Source organism: Triturus cristatus, chromosome 1_2, assembly GCF_964204655.1.
Source record: "Triturus cristatus chromosome 1_2, aTriCri1.1, whole genome shotgun sequence".
Classification (NCBI taxonomy): Eukaryota; Metazoa; Chordata; class Amphibia; order Caudata; family Salamandridae; genus Triturus; species Triturus cristatus.
Window position 1 is genome coordinate 206,537,042 of NC_140580.1, and position 24,945 is coordinate 206,561,986.

General features: G+C 43.9%; 1 protein-coding gene across 2 annotated transcripts in view; it reads left to right on the forward strand.

The window, feature by feature from the left end:
* CDH23 (cadherin related 23) overlaps positions 1-24,945 on the forward strand; it is a 1,199,511-nt gene that overhangs the window by 1,155,614 nt on the left and 18,952 nt on the right. For both annotated transcript variants that reach the window (XM_085603466.1, XM_085603467.1), the window contains exons 41-42: positions 5,794-5,854; positions 14,326-14,455. In XM_085603466.1, coding sequence (XP_085459592.1) covers positions 5,794-5,854; positions 14,326-14,455 — 191 coding nt within the window. The remainder of the gene's footprint in view (positions 1-5,793; positions 5,855-14,325; positions 14,456-24,945) is intronic.

The following is a 24,945-nucleotide window of genomic DNA, read 5'->3' on the forward strand; positions in this document are numbered from 1 at the left end:
GAAAAGGTAAAGGAGTTTTGCAGCTCCTGTGTCACCTGTCAGGCCAGTGGCAAGGCAGGGGGCAAGACAAATGCTCCCCTAATACCACTGCCAGTGGTTGGGGTTCCTTTTGAAAGGGTGGGGATGGACATTGCTGGTCCCTTGGAATCACCTACTGTATCAGGGAATTATATCTTAGTGGTAGTGGACCATGCCACTAGGTACCCTGAAGCAATCCCTCTTAGAACCATTGATGCTCCTGCGGTGGCTAGAGCACTGCTCTGTGTGTTCACCAGTGTTGGCTTCCCAAAAGAGGTGGTGTCAGATAGGGGAACACATTTTCTGTCCAGCTATCTGACTATGTGGGATGAGTGTGAGTTCAATTATACGTTTACCACCCTCTATCACCCACAAACAAATGGTCTAGTTGAGAGGTTCAACAAAACCCTGAAGGGCATGATAAATCGGTTGTCAGAGAAACTCAGGAGGAGATGGGATGTTCTCCTCACATGCCTACTGTTTATCTACAGGGAGGTGCCACAGAAAGGGGTTGAACTTAGTCCCTTTGAGGTGCTGTTTGGACGCCCTGTGAGGGGGCCATTGTGCCTGCTAAGAGAGTCTTTACAGAAGCCTCTTAAAGAAGCAAAGGACATTGTGCTTGACTATGAACTAGGCCTGGGATCTAGAATGGCAGAGTACATGTACAAGGCAAGCAGGAAACTGGAGGCCAGCCAGGAGCTCATAAAGCACTGGTATGATCAGAAGGCTACTATGCCCGAGTATACTCCAGGACAGTTGGTGTGAATGTTGGAGCCTGTGGCTCCCAGGGCCCTCCATGACAGGTGGAGTGGTCCCTATCCAATCTCAGAAAAGAAGGGTGAGGTTACCTATTTGGTTTGCCTTGGCACCCCCAGGAACCCTCATCGGGTCCTGCATATGAATAGATTGAAACCCCACCACGACAGGGCAGATGTGACCATGTTATTGGTCACTGATGAGGGAGTGGAGGAGGAAACTGAGCCAGTGCCCGACTGCCTCTCCACTAATCTGCAAGATGGGTCAGTGGAGAGAGAGTGGTACTCTCTACCAAGTTGACAGAACAGCAGCACAGAGACTGTAAGCAGGGGCTGGAGCAGTTTGCTGGCCTGTTTTCTTTGATTCCCGACATCACTGAGTTGTGTGTGCACCACATTGACGCTGGTGACAGCATACCTGTCAAACATAAGCTGTACAGGTTGTCTGACCACGTCAGAGTCAGCATTAAAGCTGAGGTAGCTACAATGCTGGAATTGGGAGTGATTGAACCGTCTCAAAATCCATGGGCCCGTCCAGTGGTGCTGGTGCCCAAACTTAATTCCCGGGGGGGCAAAGGAATTACGGTTCTGTGTAGACTATAGAGGACTGAATGCAGTCACAAACACTGATGCTCACCCTATACCTAGAGTTGATGAGCTCATTGACAGGTTAGGGGCGGTTAAGTACCTGATTACTTCTTATTTGAATTCAGGTTACTGACAGATTGCCCGCACTGATGGAGCAAAGGAGAGGTCAGCATACTCCACACCAGAGAGACATTATCAGTTCAAGGTAATGCCCTTTGACTTAAAGAATGCACCTGCCACCTGCCAAAGGTTGGTGAACAGGGTCTTTCCTGGGTTGGAACAGTTCAGTGCAGCTTACCTGGATGATATAGCTGTATTAATTCCTGGGAATGACAGGGTATTATAGAAGGTTTCTTCAAAATTATGGGACCTTAGTGGGGCCTCTAAAAGAACTCACTTCTAAGAAGAGGCCCAAAAAAGGTGGATCGGACCCCAGAGTGTCAGAAGGCTTTTGACACTCTGAAAGTTGCTATGTGTTCAGCACCAGTGTTGCTGGTCCCTGACTACACAAAAGATTTGTGGTTCAGACAGATGCTTCAGAGCAAGGGATTGGCACAGTGTGGTCACAGCTAAATGAAGAGGGCCTTGATTAGTCAGTTGCCTTTATTAGCAGGCAACTTCTTCCCAGAAAGCAGAGGTGGAGTGCCATTGAGAGAGAGGCTTTTGCTGTGGTTTGGTCCCTGAACAAATTGAGACCATATTTTTTTGGCACTCACTCTCAGATGGCTAATGCAGATGAGAGAGGAGAATTCCGAGCTGGTAAGGTGGTCCATTTCCCTACAGGGAATAGACTTTGCAGTGGAACACAGACTGGGATTACCATGCAAATGCAGATGGACTTTCCAGGTTTTTCCACTTAGCTGATGATAACTACCAGGGTGTAGGTTAGTAACCCATCACCTTTCATTTGGGGGGGCTATGTTGCAAAGTCATCCTGCGCCCTGGGCACCCCCCAACATTTTGCTGACTGGTCCTGGTGGTAACTGACTCTGACTGACCCTGGGCTCTGCCTAACCAGGCCCAGTGTCAGTGTTATTCTGAAGACACAAGTAGACTACAGTAAAAACACCTACATACACTAGGGTACACTATGGATTAGGGTACCCCTGTGATTGGCATGACCTCCCCCATAAGGCCCTACTACATATATGACAGGGGTGTGAAACAACCTTTAAGTCCATAGTAAGAATAGGGCAGGGCAGTTTAGAGGCCAGCAGCCTTTTCTGCACTTGCATGTGTGCACTGCTGGAGCCTGAGATCAGTTTAAAAGCATCCCTGTGTTGCAAGACTGCTTCTAATGTGCAAATTGTGCCCAAACTTGACTTTTGTGTTTGGGGCACTTAAAATGAATAAACTACAATGCTGGGGTATGGTAGGTACCCCCAGGGTTACCCCTAGGTGTTCAAGTGATGGTGGTGGAGAGGGGGGGGGTCTTTTACTTATACGGAAATTCCTTCTAAAAAGGTTTTTATATGCTCTGGGGTTAGTGATATTGTAAAGTGCTTCCCAAAATCGACGTTCGTGCAAGGAGCACTGTGAAATGAGGATCTGCAATATTTTGATATATTTAGAACCCCTAAAGTCTTTCCTAGGTGTTCCGGGGGTGGGGGGTCCAGTAGGTATTAGCAGGGTCCTTATAAAACCTTTTTTATAGGGTCTGGTATTGGAGAAATGGCCCAGTTCATTTTTCCATTGCAGATCCCCAGCCCTTAGGTTAACATTGGAAGAGGTTATTAGTTAATACCCGGAGAAAAAAAAGCCCTAACATAAGGATTAAGGAAATAATAGTAATGATAAATCCAACAATATGGTATTGTCGAATTTCTTCTAAAATGTACAGACAAAAAGTTATAAGACTTTTTTGTCTGTACGCCGAAATTCAACCCTGTACTCCTCCGGCCTGATTGGTCGGAGATAAGTGGGTGAGCCTGGCTGCTTTAAAGAGGTGATTAATCACCCCTGTGGTTAGGAAGCATCTCGGGGAGTAGAGGTTGCTGAGCATAGGAATTCCAGGTGGAGGAGTATTAAATAATGCTCTCCAAGGGAAGGGAGAGAAAAGCTAAAGACATCAGTTTCATTTACAACTCTTTTCTTTGACCCAAGACAGATGCTAGGCTTAAGAAAGGAATGAGCAGATGCAAAGGGGAGAGACTATGGAGATTATCCATCCTATGGGTGTGTTTAGCCAGTTCTTCTCCCTCTGCTGAAAGTTCTGAAATATTGAATTTTGGAAGAATAGTGGTTTCTGGGATAGCATTGTGCCACACTTTGGAGGAAGTGGTCATGCTCTGGGGGTGTTGCCCTGCACCTCATTGGACAGGAGTGCCCTCCTGCTTGACCACAGAGAACACTGAATAAGTATCTGAGAGGGACAGTGCCTCTTAGATCTGCTTTTGAAACCTAAGAGAATCAGAGGTGTGTTGTGCATTCACCAGGCACTGCACTCTGAGTATTGCACCTTTTGCACCATCTGACACTACAGCCCTGTGGATCAAACTTGCTTCAAAAAGAATAAAGAGTCGACTCCATGCAAGCTACAGGTTAACAGAGCTCACCAGGACCATCACCACAAAGAATCCTCAGCCTGGAGTTCTACCAGTGGATTTGTAAGGGTTTTGTTCCAGGTGTATTGTGGGAATCGAAGTCTCACACTTTCAAGGACCTTCTTGGAGATTCCAGCCCCTTGGATTGTGTGTGTGACACTTTGGACCCACAAGAAGAACTTCAGGAAGGAGTTCTAACCGGATCAAGCCTACGGGGGGGGGGGCTGCACGAGTCTGGTGAGAGATCCTCCAGAACAATTGCTAAATGTGAATTTTTCCCTGTCAGAGACAACAAAATGACCAAAAGTGGCACTGTTGGTTTCTAAGCACTAGAAAGTGACTAATCGTTAACAATTCATATCCCTAGTTCCCTACAGTGGATTCTTGTCATTTTGGTGTCATTTAAAAGATACAAATATTTCCTATTTTTATAAATTGGTGTTGGATTTTTACTGTGTGTTGTGTCTTACTTATTTACTGAATTGTTGTTTTTAAATGCTTTACATACATGTCTTTGAAGTTAAGCCTGCCTGCTCGCAGCCAAGCTATCAAGGGTTGAGCATGGGAATAATTTTCTAAGACCTGTTCTGACCCCTATATTGTTTCAGTGGTATTTTTGCCATTGGTAAATGCATATCTGCCTCTACTAATAATCCACTTTCCAACAGTCATGTGCTAATGATGCTACCACCAAACTTGCACTTTCAAATGCCATTTTTACCATGATGCTAAGGATCACGCCACTGCACAAATGCATTAAAATCATGTCTTGCGTGAAATTTTACTTGAAGCACAACTTTCTAAGTTCAGAATACTGTCCAAGGATAAAAAGAGTAAAATGTGTAATTTCACAGAAATTGCACACGAAAATATCATACAATATTACGTCTTCACATTTTTATAGCCTCATCCTTTTCGGGCTATGATTTCAGAGAGCTATTCCACTACAAGTGTCTTTGCTTGGAATCATAGATATGTTTGAGTGGTTTCCTCCCAACTAGTCCCCTTTGCATATGTTATCACGGGCATGGTGCTTCGTGATGCAAAGTCATTTAGTGCTTCATCTGTGTCAGCTTTTTCGTGCAAAAATATATTTTCATGGGGCAGCTGAACGGTGCTGCTGTTTGTGTTGCCATACATCATGCTGGCACCGGCACTGCTCAATATCTAAACCTAATTTTTCAAAAATTAAATAAATATGTCTATATCTGAATGTTGTGGTATTTACATAGTGGAACCTACCCAACAGGCAGCAGAATACTGTACAAGGTGAAAGGCAAAGGCAAAGTTGATGTGAGATTGGAGAAGTGTCTGGTTTCATAGAGCAAAAGTTGCCTACTACTGCATCATGATGTAGTATTCTTTGAAGAGGAGTGTTTTTAACTCTTACCTAAATTGTAGCAGGGTTGGGTCAGTCCGGGTGGATACAGAATTGCTGATCCAGATCCCAGTTGTAGAGACAGAGAAGGCCGTTGATGTGTTTTTTTTTCTTATATGTAATTCTTCATATCTTTTCCAACGGGACTGGGGGTGTACCGAGATCAAGCAATTACCCACGGTACAGGGCCAGGAGCTTGCACACAGTGTTGCCAACTTCCTTTAGCTGGTTCAGTACAAACTGGATTTTTTAAACGCTCAGCCACATTGCCTCTCATACAAAGTATCTTCTGTTGTTCTCACAAGTTGTAACTATGGCATACAAGAGTAGCCATTTCTTAGTAATTGAAGGTTTATGGAAAGAATGACATAAATCCATGCTAAAATCAACCAAGTTTGCTGAAATATACATAGAGAATGAGTGTTTTGGTTTTAGGTGGATGACAGCAATTAATTGGGAGGTTTCCATTTATTATGACACCTATTTTAACTATGTCTGTTTTTTTGAACAGGTAACCGGGGTTTCATGGACATCCTGGATATGCCCAACACTAACAAATATTCGTTTGAAGGGTAAGTGACCAACCACTGTCATATGTAACTTTTACAGTTCCTTCCCAAGCAGCTGCAGCCGTGAACGCTCTGTTGGCCCATGGTAGGGTGCAGCATTTGGAAACTGGTATATTAGGATTACCCTTCAAGGTATTCTCTACATTGTGATAGGAGTCACGGATCAGTGTATGAACATTTGAGCATGGATGTTCGGGTGAATCTTTGAAATCTTAATTAAGCTTTGGTTTCAAAGTCCATCTAAGAGTTTGGCTGTCTTTGACCATTACTGTTTCCAATAATGAAGGCTCTATACTCCAGCATTCCATCCACCCAAAGACACAGGTTTTCAATATTTTCCACTGTATAGGAGATAAAGTTTCTCTAACTGTACATTAGTAGATTGCAAGATAGGAAGGAGTTTTTGGATGTAAAGTTATGAACCCTCAGACTAAGTGCCTTTAAAAGGCTACAGAAGTTCAAGGTGACCTACAATATCCTTTTCAAGTAGGGTTCAGTGTTTTTAGTCTATATAATGTATGGCTAATCGACCTTGCCTGCTTTCCTGATGATACTGTGTTCTTCTACCTTATTCCCTAGTTACCAAGTGACCATCTCATCTGCTACACCTTAAGAGTGTCCTTTAGCAAGAGCATTTTGCATGCTGAATTTTTGAGCCCAAATGTTCAACCTCAAAAATTAAACTACAACTTCTGGAATGCAACATGTTGCCGAAAAGGAAAGGTTTTGTTAAGGTGTCACACATGACAATGCGCCACTTGATATATGGAACAGCACTTCAAAAATAAACTAAAAAATATCTGCAACTCAGTACACACAATAACTCAAGTTCTTAGCAGGAAAAAATAAAGAAACTGGTTTAAAAACAGCACATTAGGTCAGAAAACACTTTCATGCATCCATGACTAAATAATGTTGAATATTGTGTCAATATGATAGATTTGAGGGTAGACATTCCCCGGGAAGGCCAGCTTACACTGGCAATAGTAAGTATAAATGTGAAATTTGTTACACATGACTGAGTATGGCACTGGGCCCGGGTTCAGGTACATCCTTCATATGAGCCTGAACTAAGACTGATTTTCTGAATTGCTTTGTATACATGCTTGGGGAGATTTCTAGAATGGAAAAAAAGCTAGAAGAGGAGTCAGTGGGAGAGGGCGAGGAAGTTGGGGTTGTTGGGATGGAGCCCGGTATTTCTTTGCTGCTGCCATGAGGGGGCTGCAAATGTTGAATTTCTAATGCCAGACGACACCTAAGACTGTTAACGATTACAGGCCACAGTCAAATCTAGAAGCAGTAAAGTTCTTTCCTTTTTTGTTGATGACTGGAGTGCATCACTGTTGAAGGAACTTGCAGTCAAATTGATCAGCTGGTGTTTGGATTTGCCCAATTTTCTTTCATTTGGAAAAAGATTTTGTTTTAATATGGGTAGACTGTGATATAATTCTCCTCCATTGGATGGAGGGTGCAATACATTTGGATGGGCAATAATGATTGATGTTTCTGTGAGTGACTGCATGGAAAATCAGAGAGACCGAATAGATGTTTGCTGTGTTGTTGTCAAAATGTCAAAAAAAATTGAAAATCTTTAGAGAATTGAAGTATTTTTGGACATATGCGTTTGAAGCTAGCTACTTTGTATCTGAGGTGGAAGACAAACATAGAGGTGTTTTGAAAGAAATGGGAGTGGTTGGGAAGTGTTATGGGGACAATGGTAGGAGTGATGGAAGGATGCTAGAGTTAAAGGAATAGTCTGAGGGTATGAACAGCATTGTGAATTGGGCCGTGAATTAACTGATGAATCCCAGAATGTGTTTGATAAGAAATGAGACAGCACTGCAGTTGGATGGATCTTCTACAAAGATCTTGAAGTCACTGGTGAAAATTATTCTCTTATTATTCTTAAAGATGATGGAGGTGAAATATATACATTCTAAAATAATTAGTTCTAAATGAATTGCAGTTTCTACCTGCTGGGTGGTGAATGGTGGGAAGAAATGTATGGGGCAATTTTAGAGCATGTAATCACTGGTTCCTGCCTGTGATTCCTCTCCTGCACCGCACTGTTCTAACTTTCTTGGCCCAGAACTGGGCTAACATGCACAGATTAGAATTAGAGGCCCATTTTGCAAACATTCTTGGTTCTAACAGGAAGAGGTGGGAGCACACTGCTTCACCTCCCAGCAAAGTTTGCCCCTTAGCATTCTGGTCAATGCAGTTCATGGTACATGCTTACTTCAAATCTCGCTGGACTATTCCACCAAAGTTGGTGCAGGTTAGTGCTGTAAATCTGTAGACATGTGTTTCTGGATATCATCCGTCATCAGTACAGATAAAAAAGGTTCTAGGTCAGTTGCTGACCAGGATTCCCTGCTGCCGGACAAATTTCTGTTTGGAAATAGAGAAGTAAACAACAAGTGCACTGTTCACACAGTACCTGGTGTGCTTTGAGTCAAACCCATAATGTTGATTTTACGGGCAGGTAATGTTCATGGAGAGCTTAAGTGCTTTTCACTAAAGGCTGTGTGGAAGACAGGAAGAACTTAATTTGAAGAGGTGAAGGGAAGGGTATTAAGGAAGGGTATTAGCTTACTGATGATCAACGATAAAGGCAAGCAAAATGTCTTAGATTTGAGGATTTGGAGCTTGCCAGCTGAGGTAAATTGTAACTAGATCTGTTGTCCCAAAATGACTTGTTTTAATGATATCAAGAAAATTCAAAAGAAGGTACTTTAAGACCCACATTATGAAATTAAAGTAAAGCCGAATTATTTGTGCAGAACTAGCACTTGGCCAGATGAAAGAGTATACAATAGGTCTCAGCTCCAAGGCCTGATTCACATAAAGTGAGCATTACACATGTTAATTTAAGTCTCTCCCACAGTTTTGGGGTGACTGGTGTCTTAAACTGTTAAAATACTGAATAGTGGTAAATGGTTGAATGTCACTCAAACTTGTAGGAAAAATGACAGAATATCTAAAGTAGACAATAGATTATAACATAATAAAATGCACAATAACACAAAAGAAAGAATTAACAGCACAATTAAGGATAACAAACCAGAATGCAACACAACAACCACAGTAAAACATCATATTGCAATTATAAAGAATAAAAACACAAGAGCATGAAAATAACAGAACACATCACCATCACAATGAAATGCCACATAAAATATATGCACAAACACTTTGGTCACACTTTACAACCTCCAGCAATGTGTTTTTGTAACCCAAACGGTGTCTGCATCACGGCCTGCCTAAATTTACTACCAACAACATGAGATAGCTCCACTTTGTGGTATGGCCACAAATGTCGACTCATTGATCAACTACATTGGATTTCAAATTAACTTATATGTTTTTTGGCAAATATTAAACTGAGATAGAACCAAGCTCAGAAGTAACAAAGTATTTACACCAATAATCAGAGAGGCATCATAATCAACACACAAATGGCACCCTACTTTCAAACCTGTTTTCTTTATCTGTTAATTTTGTGGGTGGGAGGTGAGAAAGATAACTTTTATCTGTCCTGAGTGTGCTTGTGCTCAGCCAGCATGTTTTGAAAAGGAAGTGAGAAGGAAAGGGAAGTCAATAAAGTGACATTAAGCCAAAAAAATGTATCACAATCCACTTAATAATAACATCAGTCTAAAACACAAATGTGTATTAGATTCTTGAGGTGTTCTTTTGAGTCTTCTGACCTAAACACTTTCTATTTTATACATTGGTGTAGGAAATTGGGTCACTGGTTAGGGGGGGGGGGGGGGGCGTGAAACACAACCAAGCAGCAATCACAATTCTTGTCAGGGTGAAACACAAGCAAACCCCAAATTAACCTTGTGCTTAATCCTCTGGTCACTTGCACAAAAGCAGTCAGGCTTAACTTAGAGGCAATCTATAAAATATGTATGCACCACATAAACAGTCATAAAGTGACAACACAACACAAGAAAAATCCCACACCAACTTAGAAAAATAGAGTGAAATTTGATAAATGTTTGGCACCAAAACGAAAAAGTCCATTCAGTAGAACCGGATATATGCAGTGTTAAAGGGTTTAGGTGAAAATTGTGCTTAAAAGCACAAAACGCCGTCTGTTTGTGCCGGAACAGGATAAAGTCAAAATTTCAGGCTAACCATGATGAGCGCGGCCTGAATACAGGGACGAAATGAAATTAAATGAAAGAGAATTTATAAAGCGCACTAAACTCGAGGGTGTCCAATAAGTAAGCCAGCCATACCTAAGCCACATGGAGGGGGATTCATATGGACCCAGAGAGCTAGTGGGAGAAGACCCAGGTTTTGAGGTGTTTTCTGAAAGCTGACAATAGTTCTATTTCAGAAATGTGAGCAGGTAAGGTGTTCCAAAGTTTTGCTGCAGTATAACTGTGCGAAGCGCTATAAAAATCACTTGCTTCCTTACTGGAAGCCAGTGAAGAGCCCAAGGCCTTCTGCAACAGAAAGAGGTTTATTAGTGTTAAAAATAAGACGTGCAGTGGCATTTTGAATAAACTGAAGCTTGTTCAATGAAAATGTATTGATATTTAGATATAGAGCATTGCAGTAGTCTAAACGAGAAGTAATCAAAGCCACTGCTGCTGATATACAGAGCTCTGCTGGGATAAACGGCAAGATCTTTTTCAAACATCTAATGATGTACAAACAAATAACTGTAATGTGGTTAACCTGCCGATTAAAAGTCAAATAATTATTTAAAAAACACCGAAGTTTTTGACTGACTCCACTGGGGTGGGTAATGGACCACCCGACTGAGGCCACCAAAGTTCAGACCAGATTGGCTGCTGAGCCCCAAAAACCAGGACCTCGGTTTTGTCTGCATTTAACTTTAAGAAAATTGTGCTTCATCCAGTTACTGATTACTGCCATGCATTTCTTAAACCTATCTGGCACCAGAGGTATGCTGTCAGCTATTGAAATGATAATTTGCATGTCATCAGCATACAACAGAACCTGGAAGCCAAAAGAGTACACCAGGGCAGCTATGCGAGAGACGGATAGGGCTGAGTGAGGAGCCTAGAGGCACCCCACAAGGAAGGCTGAAAGCCTTAGCCCCCAAAAAAGCCTCTGATGATGTCTCCTGCTAATAATCTCACGATCTTGGTGTTGAGTCCACTCCTAAAATCCAGTCTGAGATGAATCAAGGAAATCATGGGAATCGATGAATGTCATCAGCTCCTGATTAATATATTTCTGCAAAATAATGGTAGGAGTAGACAGTAAGGAAATGTAATACATATTTTTGAGGTTCTCCAAATGTAAATTGGGTTTCTTTGGCAGAAGGATGACAATGGCTTCTTTCCATTGGTTGGGATAAACTCCTGCTTCCAGTATTTGATTAAAGATTTAAAGATCCTAGCCAACTGATCAGCAATTGAATGAGGAGTGAGTTGAAGAATTTTGGGGGAGCAGGGATTTAGAGGGGAACCAGATTTAAGGCCCATCAGGAGTTCCTTAACATGAGATTCTGAGACCAGAACAAAGACAGATAACAACAGAAGATGTCTCAGAGAGGGGGGAGTGAAAATCCTAGTCAGACACTCTTGAACACTGGAGTGAACAAACTCCGAGTATATGTTTAAGATTTTGTCTTAGAAAAAATTACCTAGTTCATTGCAGAAAGCTTGTGAAGTATTCATGAGCTGCTGAGAGGGTGGGTTTTAGAGAGGCAATTAATAACTTTAAACAGTTCATTAGAGGAATTTTTGGCTAATTTTATTTTCTCCATATAAAAAGCAGACTTGGCCTTGAAGATGGAGTGCTTAAACATTAGGAGTAGCACTTTATGCTAGTCTTTCTTGGCCAGTTCCAGATTTATGTGACATTTGTGCTCATGCCTACAGCAGCACTGCTTAAGATTTTGAAGGCTCTCCGAAAACCAGTGAGCAGAAGATTTATTTCTAGTACTTTTTCTTAACTTTCAAAGGAGTGACAATCTCAGTATCTGCCACCACCCAATTGGAGACATTCTTCACAGGGCAGCCATTCTTCACAATGCTGTGATGTTGAAAGCATTTTGCATGTCTTCCTCAGTGATCTTACTCCACTTTCCACAAGATTGAAGCCTACTAGGCACGTGGACAGAGCCTTCCAATGGATAAGGGGAGATGAACACAAAAGCCATCGCCTGATGATCAGACCAGATGAGAGGAATTATGTCCCTAATACAAATCCCATCGGAGTTGGTAAAAATGTTGTCAAGAGTATGAGTATGAGCGGGAGAGCAGGGGCATTGTGCACCCCCTGCTTTAGCAGCTACAGTGGGTGAGATTCTTTAAAGACCTCTCCTGTCTGCAACTCGCAGACAAAATCTCATAATTAATGATGTAAAGTAATTCAGCATCAACTGAAGAGAAAACAGGAGCAAGGAAGAATGAAAGATGGGTAAATAGACATGGGAAAGGGGGATGAATACTGAATGATAGGAAGGGTGAAAGTCGCTTGCCTTAACTTTATACCTGAGCTGACCTTAGCAGAAAGAACGGGAAAAGCTGCACAATCCTTAGGGCCGAGTTAGTCCATCTGAGAAGTGTACCTTAAATCCTGGTTGTGGAGTGGTGCTCCGCACAGCAGTGGTCATGAGAAATGATGTAAGGTCCTGCGTCAAGGATGTGTCGTGCAGCTGTGTTCTGATGAGCTGCGAGGGAACAATGCGGCTTGCCTCAGGGCTGTGTCGTACTTTGTTAGTTCACATGAAGCTCTGCAAAACGTTGTGTTGGGATTGCATTGCACTGCATTGGTTGTAGTAGAGACCACAGCTGGGCTGGCAGAGCACTTTTAGGCCCACTTCCAAGGGTCTAGCACTAGAGAGGCACCACTTGGGGGAGTTAGAACTCAAAGCAGGTAGAGTCCAGGTTCAGGGGCCAAGATGGTTGGAGTCTTTTCTGTCAAACGGCTCTGATCAGGTCCCTGCTAACTTGCCCTTGCAATCTCTCCGTTGGTCCTGGGTTCAAGATGCAGTCCCAGACCTTCTCACTCAGTCAGCAGGGCATCGGGCAGCAGAGTAGCAGGGCAGTAGGGCAGTCTTTCTGGCAGCAGAGCAGAGCACAGTTCTTCTTGTGAGTCTTCCACAGCTCCAGAAGTGCACTAAAGAGTTGGGTTTGAGTGTACATTATTTATACTGGGTGCCCACTTTGAAGTGGGAGAAGTCTCTAAAGTCCTCTCCCTACGGAGGTGTCTGGAATTTCCTGCTTCTCTGTGTCTGTAGGCACAAAAGACTAGTGTGAAACTCTCCGTGAATGTGCTGAGTCGGAGTCTTTGTGATGTGCAATAGGGATAGGTGACAGCTCCGCCCCCATCAAGTCATAGATGGCCCAACCTGCCAACACCATTCCCCCTTTCTATCATTGTCTGGGATCAATACACAAAGACAAACTGCCAGCTATACCTAGGCATGTGACCCAGGAACAGGCTGCAGGCACCAAATGGTTAGAGCAAGAAAACACCAACTTTCTAAAGTGACAGTTTCAGAATTGTGACTTAAAATCCAACTATACCATTAAATAGGGTTTTAAATTACAATTCTTTAGAGACCATCTCAACTTCCCTACTTGCTTCCAGTGGAAAGTTATCCCTTATTAAATGTAATAAGGTAATCCAATGCTATCCAATGGGAGAGATAGGCCTTGCAGTAGTGAAAAATGAATTTAAGAGTTTTTCACTTTCATGAGATTCTAAAAATAAAAAGTACATGTCCAATTATTTAAATACAATGCACCCTGGCCTATGGGTGGTTTAGGGCCTACACTAGGTATGACTTATAAGCATTAAAAATGAAGGTTAAGTTCTGACAAATGGTTTATTCTGCCAGGTTGAAATGGCAGTTTTAACCTGCACACACAGGCTGTAACGGCAGGCCTAAGACATGTTTGACAAGCCTACTGAAGTGGGTGGAACAATAAGTTCTGTACGCCCACTAGCCACTTGTAGCTTACAGGCCCTGGTACATGTAGTACCACTTTACTAGGGACGTATAAGTAAATTAAATGTGCCAATTGGGTGTAAGCCAATTGGACCATATTTAAAGGAGAGAACACAAGCACTTTAGAACAGGTTAGCAGTGGTAAAGTGTGTGTGCAGAGTCCTAAGGCTAACAAAAACAGGTTCAGAAAGCAGAAGGGTAAAGACAAAAAACGTTTGGTGATGACCCTGTTGAGAGGGCCAAGTCCAACAATTGATATTCATTATAGTGCATATTCAGAAAGTTTATATTTTTTGGAGCCATTCAGCACAGATACTATTCTACTTCAAACTTATTTAATTACTATAATGAGCAAATGAAATGTGCAACGTGCATATTTATTACCTGATCCATGATTGCTATTTCATGTGATGTCTTCTATAGATGCAAGCCAAATACCAATCTTATATTTACTTAGCATGTCTATCCTAAAGTGCTTCTGTGGCCAGCACATCAATGGATCATCTGACATATTTTCCTTTTTTAGAGCTAACCCTGTGTGGCTGGACCCATTTTGCAGGAACATAGAGCTGGCTGCTCAGGCAGATCACGAGGATGACCTTCCAGAGAACTTAAGTGAAATCACAGACCTTTGGAATAGTCCAGCACGGACCCACGTAAGTGATCCTTGATTATGTTTTTAAAAATTACTTTTCATCCACCAGGTATATGGAATGCGATGGCTTTTTGACTTGTGCTGCTCTTTGCCTTCCCCGTACAAGCTGTCTGGTTGTGAAAGACCTATTGTGAGTTTCCAGTGGGCTTACAGTCACCTAAGGCTTACCATTGGTTGGCTTTACTGTCACTCTTGTTTACAAGCTTCTTATTGAATGACTTGCCTCCCTCTTTTTGTCTTTTTCTGTCCCCTAGAGCATATCTTTCTTTATGATCGGCTAACTTGTATCCTTCCACTGTTCATATTGTGGTACCTAGATTTTCAGCACACCATGAGAGTGCAGGTGTTTTCTAGCTCTCGCCTTCATGTGCTGCGCTCACTCTGCATACTCGACTGTGTTGCACCCACCCCTCCCTGCTTGCCTGGAAAAGCACACCAACCGTAATATTTTTGCTGGTATATGGCGGAAGAGCAAACTATAACAAGTTTTGTTGTTATAGCTCTTGCTTTCCACATATTGCATAACAGCATACGCTTTGGGTCATACAGGCTTTTATGATGCCGGAGGAAGGGCCATCTGTTGCACTCACTCAGGTGGTGTCTGGTCTGAGGCAGAAAGTGTTCTCCTGGAGGCCCATAACACTGATAGAGGAGTTACTTCAGTGGCACAAATGGCTGTAGTCTGTGGAAATTAAATAGGGTTTGGCAAGCCTTTCTCTTTACATTCTGACACTTCCTTATTTTAGAAAAAAATATGTTCAGGGTTTCCTGAGTGAAAAAGTATTTGAAAAATAAAACATGCCACTTATAAATATTGAAAACACTGAATTCAAAGTGCAGTTGTGAGATATCATAAGATATATTTTTGTTTTTTCTCCACTATTTTGAAATGTTTTTTCTTTTACTTTCTTTAAACAATACTTTACAGATAAACATTGGCCCTAAGCCAGCAGCTTGGTACTCGAATTATAAAGGAGAGACCTAGTGGCTTTGCCAAAGCTTATTTCATTCATTCAATGCTTCTGCCTCAATTATTTATGCCTCCAGACTGTTCTAAGCAATCGCAGCATTAGACATGACATGAAATATTTTGAAATTTTGTATCTTTTGAAACTTCACTCCCCATTCTTATTTCATGATACGGAGTAGTGGTCTCACTCTTCAGACAAGACTATTGTATCTGTACATTTACTATCCCCTCAAGGAATGTATGTGTCTCTCATAATCTGCCACATGCTCTTGCAGGTACACATTTACACTTCTAAGTTTCTCCTCCGAGCACCTTCATGGAAATACTTGTCCCCTCTTCAGAAGACATGGTTCTGTAACCAGAAACGGTCTAAATGACCACAGAGGAAAGGGTCTGTGCAGTGAACACACTACGTCATTTCCTCATTTTTGTCATGTCTTTAAAACTACATGCTAGCATTCTGATGTTGGACGGACTCAGGTCGGTCCGACATCGGTCAGGAGCCGTAACCAACCGACCTGCTGTCGTCGGTTATGGCCCTGCTAGTACGATGCGACCGAACAGGGTTTGGTCGCACTCGTATACAACACAATGCAAGCATGCATTCCGAGCGGAATGCATACTTGCATCATGGAAAGCAGGGGTGCAGTTCATCCCTGTAATCTGTGGGCGGCACCCCAAGGTGCCTGCCACCGGGTGCAGGGAGCCACAGAGGGGCACCATACGGCAGCCTCGCACCAATGGGGGCCCTACTGGGGCCCTTCAAAGACAGTTTCCGACTGCCTTTTTGTGCCGGAAAAACCGGCACAAAAAGGCAGTGAAAAACTGCCATCGTACTCCCCCGGTCGCAAAGAGGCGGCCGGGGGAGTACTGAGGGATTTCCGGTCGTCGGACGGGCTCTCCGAGCCTGTCGTCTGCAATCCGTGTCGGATTCCTTTCCGACCGAGCCCATCAGAATGGCTCAGTCGGAAAGGAATCCGGCCAACATGATGAGAATCGGTCGGAAGGGCTCCGACCATCGGTCGGTGCCCTTCCGACCGAAATCGGAATCAGCCCCAGAGAGTCCATGGTGGTGGTAAATTGAGTAGACATGGAAATTCCTTGAACCCTCTTGCATCATTCAAATACAATATTAATAATAATGATAAAACAACAATAAAAGTGATATTAATTGTGCTTGTAATTAAAAGTATACCCGATTACAACAGCTTAATAATAATAACAATAATATTAATTAGAAGAAGGTGGAGAAGAAGAATAGGTTACTGTAAAAGCAAACTTAGAAGGTCCATTTGAGAAAAATTCTACAAAAATTCCACAAGCATGTGACAAATTCTGGGTTCTCTCAACTAGATTTGCTTTAGAGTGAAGCTGAACACAGTTTTATGCCTTTGGTGTATACATTATTCTTGTTTACCTACAAGCAGCTCTATTTCACTGACGGAGCATACAGTTTACAGTGATCAACAGTTTACCTATGAAATTCAAGTTTAAAATAATACAATCCAATATTGTGTGCAAGGTGAGACATCGTTTTTTTTCTTTTGTCGGTTCAGGGGGTTTACTGCCAAAAACGTCATTATCCTTGCAAATTATGGGGGAAGACAGTCTCCTGGGCGTCTTTGTAGAGAGAGCAACATAGTAGAATTTCTATCCCAATTTCAACTTGTCCCTGTCACATATTTGGCAGTTTCTATTCTCTCAGGTCTATAATTTAGTCTGCGATGGTCAGTCTTTACTGAAATATGTGGTAACTCATTCTGTATTTGGTGAGAGTTTGTCTTTCTTTGGGTGTTGTTTTAACCTCAGCAGGTTTTGCTATTCGTTCTTTCACTGGTTAGAAGAAAAGTGCATTTGGTTCACTTTCATTAATATGGCACCAGAATTGAGAGATGCACTTCTAGTTATTGAGCAATAGTGGCAATCTATCCCTATTTGCCCTATGGCTATATATTTGCTCTACAGCAGAGGTCTTCAAACATTTTGATGCAGAGACCTCAAACTCTTTTAGGTGTAAGGACCCCCTTCTGACAAACATTTCTAGAACCTGGTACTTCTCATCATGGACAATTGTAGTGTAGTTCCTATAATACCCTCATGCAGGACCTGCGCTCTTGGATTACATACACTGTGGGTCGGGTGTAGACTGACTCTGTGCACCCCCACCGCGTATGTTAGCCGTGTTGTGCATTAGCTAGCTCACAGTGCCACTAGAATCTCCTTTTAAAACAGAGATTAGTTTTTGGCAACCTCAGAACACAACAAACCCTGATTCCTCAGAATCATGGAAACAATGTACTACTTTTCACCCAGTCACTCGTGCTTGCTCATTTTGTCACGGAAGAAACAGTTGAGCGTGTTTACAATAAGAATTTATTTCACTGTTGTTCTTCTCGTGTAAAATATATGTGCTGCTACAACTGTTACACAGTAGCAGAGATATAGGATCAGCCGTACAGTGAATAAAAAGGAATAGTACAGTTCTACCATTTTGCAATAGTCATGAACAATACATGAATATAAAATGCATTTATAAAATAAAGCGCATACTCCTAACATGCCTGTCTAGATGTACCTAAGTGTACCTAGCATGTGAGTCGGTGCGAAAGAGCTAATAAGCCTAAGAGCCAAGAATCCTGCTAGGATTTAGTCGAACCCCATTACCTGACTAGTGAGAGTGTGGGACTTCGTCCTGGACTCGAGTTGGACACCCCGCAAGGGATGGTTAGACCACTGTCAGTTGGAGCGACTGCATGCAGGAGTCTCAGCGCCTCTGGTCAGTGTGTCGGCCTTGAGGTCTCGGTTCCCTCCTGCCTACTGATAGCAAGAGGTGCTGTATTTATACAGTACATGTGCGTGTGTTAGCTATTGTTTAGTATGAGGATGACATTGGGGATTAAACCTTGTGCGTAGATAGGAGAGGTGAAGTATACCCCCCCGGGTAGTGTTCTCATAAATTATTCATATGTGCTAAGGATGACGTCTTAGCAATATCGATTGGGAAAAACCCTCCCTCTGCATGGAACTAGGTTTAGTCCATAAAAGGCATCAGTCCTTATAAGATGTTCTGTCCCTATAAGGCATTCTGTCCTTATTAGGAGTGCTGTCCTTATAAGGCTTGTTCAAATGAAATGAAGGGAAGATGATGTAGGGAAAGTGTACGATGTTCCCTGGACCTATATTAGGGTACCGATATGAAATATGACACAACTATCAACAGCCATAAACACCCCTAATTCCCACAGCAAATAATTTTTCGGGTGGGTAAATAATATTAAACAGTGTTTAGCAAACCAAAGGTTAGTGAGCGTGGGGGTGTAGTCAAAGGTGTAGCTAAAAACAAAGGGCCTCATTGATGAGGAATTGGTGTAGGGCAGCGCCGCAAGTCCTCCTGCAGCGCTGCCCTATGCCTATGTGAAAGGGCAGGAATGCACCGTATTTATGAAATACAATGCATTCCTTTCCTTCTCCCTTGCAATGGCTCACTCATTGCTGCCTAGCACCAATATAGGCAGGATTGTTTTTGTACAGAAAGGGCCACCTTTCTCCACAAAATCAATCCAGAGTTGTTATCCTCTTTCTATGTGATCTGCAGAATGCAGCACTCATGGAAAGAGGAAAAAACTAGAAGAAATGAAAACATTTCTCCTCGTTACGCCTCCACTGGGAAGGTGTCCATTTTTGGAGCTAAACCAGGGTTACCTGATTTTGTAAACATGGGGCAGCATCAAAATCCATGGATGTTGATTGGGAACCCCATGTAAAGCCCATGGAACACCTCCTTGACACAGAGTAAGGCACCGCATTGACTTGTGCTGCTATGTCTCACTCCATATCTATGAGGCCCTGCAAAGTCATGCACGATAACTTTGCACTGCCTCATAGGTAAGGGTGAGATGCTTGCGCCACTGGAGCGTCAAAGAAAGTGATGCTCTGGCGATGCAAGCCTTACATAAATAAGCCCCAAAATATTCTGTATGTTTTTTAGGTCTTTCACCATCACGTAGGTACACATGACATAATGGGAAGCGTAAATTAAAAATAAATTTAAAAGTTGTTAGTAGGAAATGCACATTAGTACATTATGAAACCTCTATTAGTTAATGCAATGCAGAGGTCTGTGTGTAACCAGAGAGCCACAGAATGAAATCTTGATTGGTGCAGTGGAGAATAGTGATGTGTATTTTTAGTGCTACAAGGTTACAGCCTGTGACAGAAAGCACTGTGAATATGTAAGTCACTATTTTATACTTGCATTACACACAGTGTAAGATAGAATGATGCAAAATGTGCAAATAGTTTTACGATAAAATGGTGATTCCAAAATGAAGATTTTAGTAATGCCAGAGCATATGTAATGCAATTTTGTTTTTTACATAACTGTCCCTTCAACACGTCTTTAGGGGTACTAAGGGCTGTGTAAATGCAGTTAAATTAAAAGCAAGCCCTTCCCAGCTCAGTTGTTAACTCTTTGCACTACCACTCAAAAAACCAAAACTTTGACATCACAAAGCTTGGAGTGATTTGATCAATTAAAGCCAGCACCGCTCCCAAGTACTCTTTACACTTGCAGACTAACTGAATGGCACATTTGCATTTAATTCACGCAAGCAGCTGATAGTGATCTAAATTAGCTGTCCCAGGACGACTATCTTTTTCCAAAAGGAAAGAAAACGTTTCGGTTTGCTAGGGACAAGTGAAGCTGGGGATGCAAGACCCCCTTCCCAGGACTCCCCGGCCCCCCTGGGGGTCGTACCCCCTCAGATTGAAGACGTCTGCTCTACAGTGTACTGTTTCCACAAGGCATTGGTCACATTATCTACCCTCATCAATTTTTAGACCAAATTCTACATTCTCATAAATTATGGGTGAGGAGATGATGATGTCAAAATCTTTCTTCAGTCAACAGAGTTCAGGCACAACATAATATAACATAATATGTGTATTTGTAAAGCACACTTATCACCCATGGGTCTCAAGCCGCTTAATAACAGATGACAAGAGCACTATCTTGGGCTGATTCTTTGAAGGCAGCTCTGTCAAGGGGGCAACAATGGTGCCATTCTCTTGACAGATCTTCTGTAGTAGCCAGTGAGGCCCAGGAAGGCTCTCATCTCAATCTGGGTCTTGTGGCTTCCCAAGCTAGTTTGGCTTGTATCTTGAGCTGGAGGGGCTGCACCTTGCCCCCCGACTTGGTGTCCCAAGTAAACCACACATCTTCCCTATCTGGCACTTACTGGCCTTAATAGTCAGGCCTGCTTCTCACAGGACCTGAAGCACTTCCTGGAGGTGGAACAGGTAGTCTTCCCAGCTGCAACTGAAGACCGCAATGTCGTCCAAGTAGGCAGCACTGAACTTTTCCAATCCAGACTGGACCTGGTTGACCAACCTCTGGAATGTGGCATGGGCATTCCTTAATCCAGAAGGCATCACCAGAAACTGGAAGCGGCCCTCTAGGTTGAGGAACACAGACCTTTCCATAGCCCACTAAGTTAAGGCAATCTGCCAGTACACTGATATTAAATCAAACATACTCTGGAACTTGGCAGCTTCTAACCGGTCAGTGAGCTCATCAGCTCGGGGGATGGGGTGAGCGTCAGTCTTAGTAACTGAGTTGAGGCCCCTTCAATCCACATAGCACCTGAGTTCTGTGCAGCATGGGGACCAGTACCACTGGAATGGACAAAAGGCTGATAAAGTGTTCAATCTCTCCTAACTCCAGCATTTTGGAGATCTCCTACTGGCACGGCAGACGGAGCAAGCACAAGTCGCTCATAGGAGAGTCTACTCCGCCCGTCTCCCAACGGAGCTCAAATGCCACGATTATGAGTATAGGTACAACTCATTTATGACCTGCTAGTGTGCTAATAGGCACACTTAGAAGAAGGGTAAGTGCATTACTTACCGACGCACATCACAAAATAGTTACGTGCAACCTTTTGGTCCTGAAGAAAGCCCACTGACCCGACTGGGCACCGAGAGGGCTGAAACATGTCGACCACTCATGTTTTTTAAGTAGGTGCTATAGAAGAGTAGCCCTTCTATTTACGCACCACCTTTCTTTTAGCCTTACCCCATACTCAACATAATAAAATCAAGCTTGATAGATGGAGGTAATTTTAAACACACTTCACTTCCACCCTCACTATCTCTGATCACTACTGTGAATACCAATTGATCTCCCTCCAGGTGGAGGAAAGCATAACTAATACCCGATGATGATGCTTTTTACGTAATAATCTAAGCAGAAAACCAAGATATAGCTCACTTACGGCTTTCACGTGAATGAGGGTTTATTAAGATAGTTATAACCCAGAACTTGTAGGTTACCTACTCTGGTCCCACATGGACTTCATGTAGACAGATATGAAGTTGGTACGTCTGTCTCACACAACCTCCATGGGGAAGCCCACCCAGGTATATATCCCAATCAGTGCCCTGGCCACCGCAGGCGTGGTCACCACCCTCAAAGGAATGGCCACCGAGTACAAAGTAGCATGGTCTACTAATACCGGATTACACCTGTTGCCTAGGGCAGTCTTGGAGTCCAGAGGGCCAACAATATTGATGTTCATCCTCTCAAAGGGTGTTTACACTATGGGGAAGGGAAGGGTGGCTTCTGCTTTGCCTCTGACTTAACACTGGACTTGCATGTGGGATACAACTTGTGGCATGCATCTGTGGTCCTTCTCATCCAAGGCCAATAAAATTGGGGAACCAATCTTGCAAAGGGTGTCAGCCTCCTCTGAGATCGTGGATATCCTGGGGATGAGTTTCCCACACCCCCTGCCCTTCCTCTTTTTGGCAGGTACTGTAAGAAAGTGGGTTTCTGTTGCAGTAACCCCCCCTTTTTTGCCTAATAGCTGATGCACTTTTCCTTGTTGTGCCCTGGGCTCCTGCCAATCAGGTGCCCAGGGCCTGTGTTCCTCCCCTAAAAACTGCCTAACAGCCAAAACCCAAATTGGCAAACCCTGGCCACATGTCAGCCCTAGGTAAATGGTACCCTAGGTACCCAGGGCCTTGTGACCAGGGAAGGCCTCTAAGGGCTGCAGCACTCATTGTGCCACCCTTAGAGGCCCTGTACCCTAACACACACACACTGCTATTGCAGGCTGAGTGTCTGGAAACAAGACAAAACAGAGAGTCGACATGGCACACATCCCTGTGTGCCATGCCCACAACCTACACTGCCCTGGCATACATCAGCCACCCCTCTAGCTGGGTGCCCTATGCCAGTGGTGTGGGCACAAAGGCAAGAGCCCTGTGCCCCTACAGTACCCAGGTCCATTCCTGGGTCCTGTAAGTGCAGTGCTGCCAGCTAAGAGTATATGGTGCTGGGAGCTTGTCAAACACAAACTCCACAGCACCATAATGGCAGCACTGAAGACTGAGAAGTTTGGTATCAAACTGCTCAGCACATTAAATCCACACTGATGCCAGTGTGTGATTTAATGTACAAAGCACCACAGAGGGCATCTTAGAGAGGCCCCCTGAAACCTAAACCTACAATCCACGTCTGTTCTGAGGCTGCCTAGGCTGCCACACAGCAGACATGTTGCTGGACCCCTGGGTAGGAGAGCCCCTGCTCTTCTAGGTCTGCAACAATGCAAATCCTGGGCGAGGTGCTAAATCTCCTCCCCCAGGATGGGCAGGGGGAAGCTTCAAAGACATGCCGCCTCTGTGAGCTTCCCCAGGCCACTGCAACCCCCCACTCTGGCGGGAAGCTTGGCCGGAAACCCCAAACAAGGACAGGGGATGTGCCAGCCTGCCAACCCCACCCCTCAGGTGGGGGAGGCGAGGTGAAGCACATCTCCGGGCTCTCGCCATCTTGAAGATGGGAAGCCCTGCCCAATCAGGACTAGGCTCCTGCCCCCCTCCCACAGGAGAGAGGCAGGATAGGGGGTGTACCCACCCCAGGACAGGGACCCATTAGCCCCTGCCCTTCACCTACCTGCAACGCCCCTAAATCTAGTATTTAGGGGCACCCTGAACCTTCCTTCCCCCAGATTCCAGATTCAAAACTACAAAGAAGTGCAAGAAGCAAGAAGAGCTGCCCTGCAGCTGCTAAAAAGAGGAAGACACCAACTGCTTTGGCCCAGCCCTACTGGCCTGTCGACCCTCGAACCTGCTCCTGCTCCAACCCGGCATCTCTTGTGGCCAGCAACCTCAGAAACCCCGGAGGACCTGGCTACCTTTCAGCTCTAAGCCCCTGGGACTCCCATGAGTAGAGGCTCTACTCATGGGAGCCCAGAACCGCAAACCCAGCACACTCTGCACCAGCCAAGCCTGGCCAGTGCCAGAGTGGACAAAGACCACGAGGACGGCCCCACGGCGACTGTGACCCCCAGTCCGGCACCCAAGGACCTCCCTCGACACTCCTGAAGGAGCCTGCAGCCTCAGAACAAGGTGCCCCCCCAACCGCGATCAACAGAGGGTAAGATTTCCCGACACCAAAAGGCACCCCTGCACGCGGCGCCCCACGGCCCCCTGTGCCCAATCCCGGGGTACCTACCTATCCTCCAACTACCCAACTTACCTCTCGAAGTGGTGGTGGCACCTGAAAAATCCTCGTCCCCGAGCTTGCAGTCTTTTTCCAAACCGGAGATTTCACATTGAAATCAATTGAGCCCCCGAAGGCTCAAAAGCCCCCTGCACCCAGCCGCCCGAGTGGCCCTGGCAGTGAAACCTCTACACCTACCTACTTCCCCACTTGCCCTGAGTAAGTGACCAGGAGCCAAGCTCCTACAGCCGCGTGGCTTGCCAGTCAGCAGCCACCAACCAAGGCCCCCCTATCCCTCGTAGGATAACATTGGGCCTAACTCACTCTGCACCCGGCCGCCCTAGAGTCGCTGAGGGTGAACCAACTGTACCTACCTGACCCTGGGGGACCCCTGAGTCTATGCCCAGAACCTCAACTCTACCAGTCGTGTACTTACCTTCAAACCGATAACTCTATTTTCTTCATAGGCTAACATTGACTGGCTTTTTCCTGAAATTTCTTCTAAGTGTGGACTTTTCAAATCTTAAAAAATTCACCAAGAATCAGCCGAGTAACGAAAACGAAATTACTCACCTGCTCTTAGGTGAGCTCCCAGTGATGGATCTTGGTGCCCTGCACTATCTCTGAAAAATACTGACAACTGTACTTACCAGTAACCCAATTTTCTCCCATAGGAAATCATTGACTGTTTTTCTGTAAAATTTCTTGTGTGTCAATTTCTGCAATCTTTAAATATTCTTTAAAAATCGTATAATATCTGAAAACGTAATTACTTACCTGTTTTGGATAAAGGTCCCAGTACTGAGTCTAGGTACCCAGTACTGGATTACAAAAGTAACGAGAACATACTATACCTGTAACTTGCATTTTCTGCCATAGGGAATTATTGACTGTTTTCTATGAAATATTTTCTAAGTGTCAACTTTTAAAATAGCTAAATATTGTTTAAAAATCATCACAGTAATTAAGTTGACTTTCATCACTTGATTCTAAGTACTGACCCAGGACTGAATCGAGGATC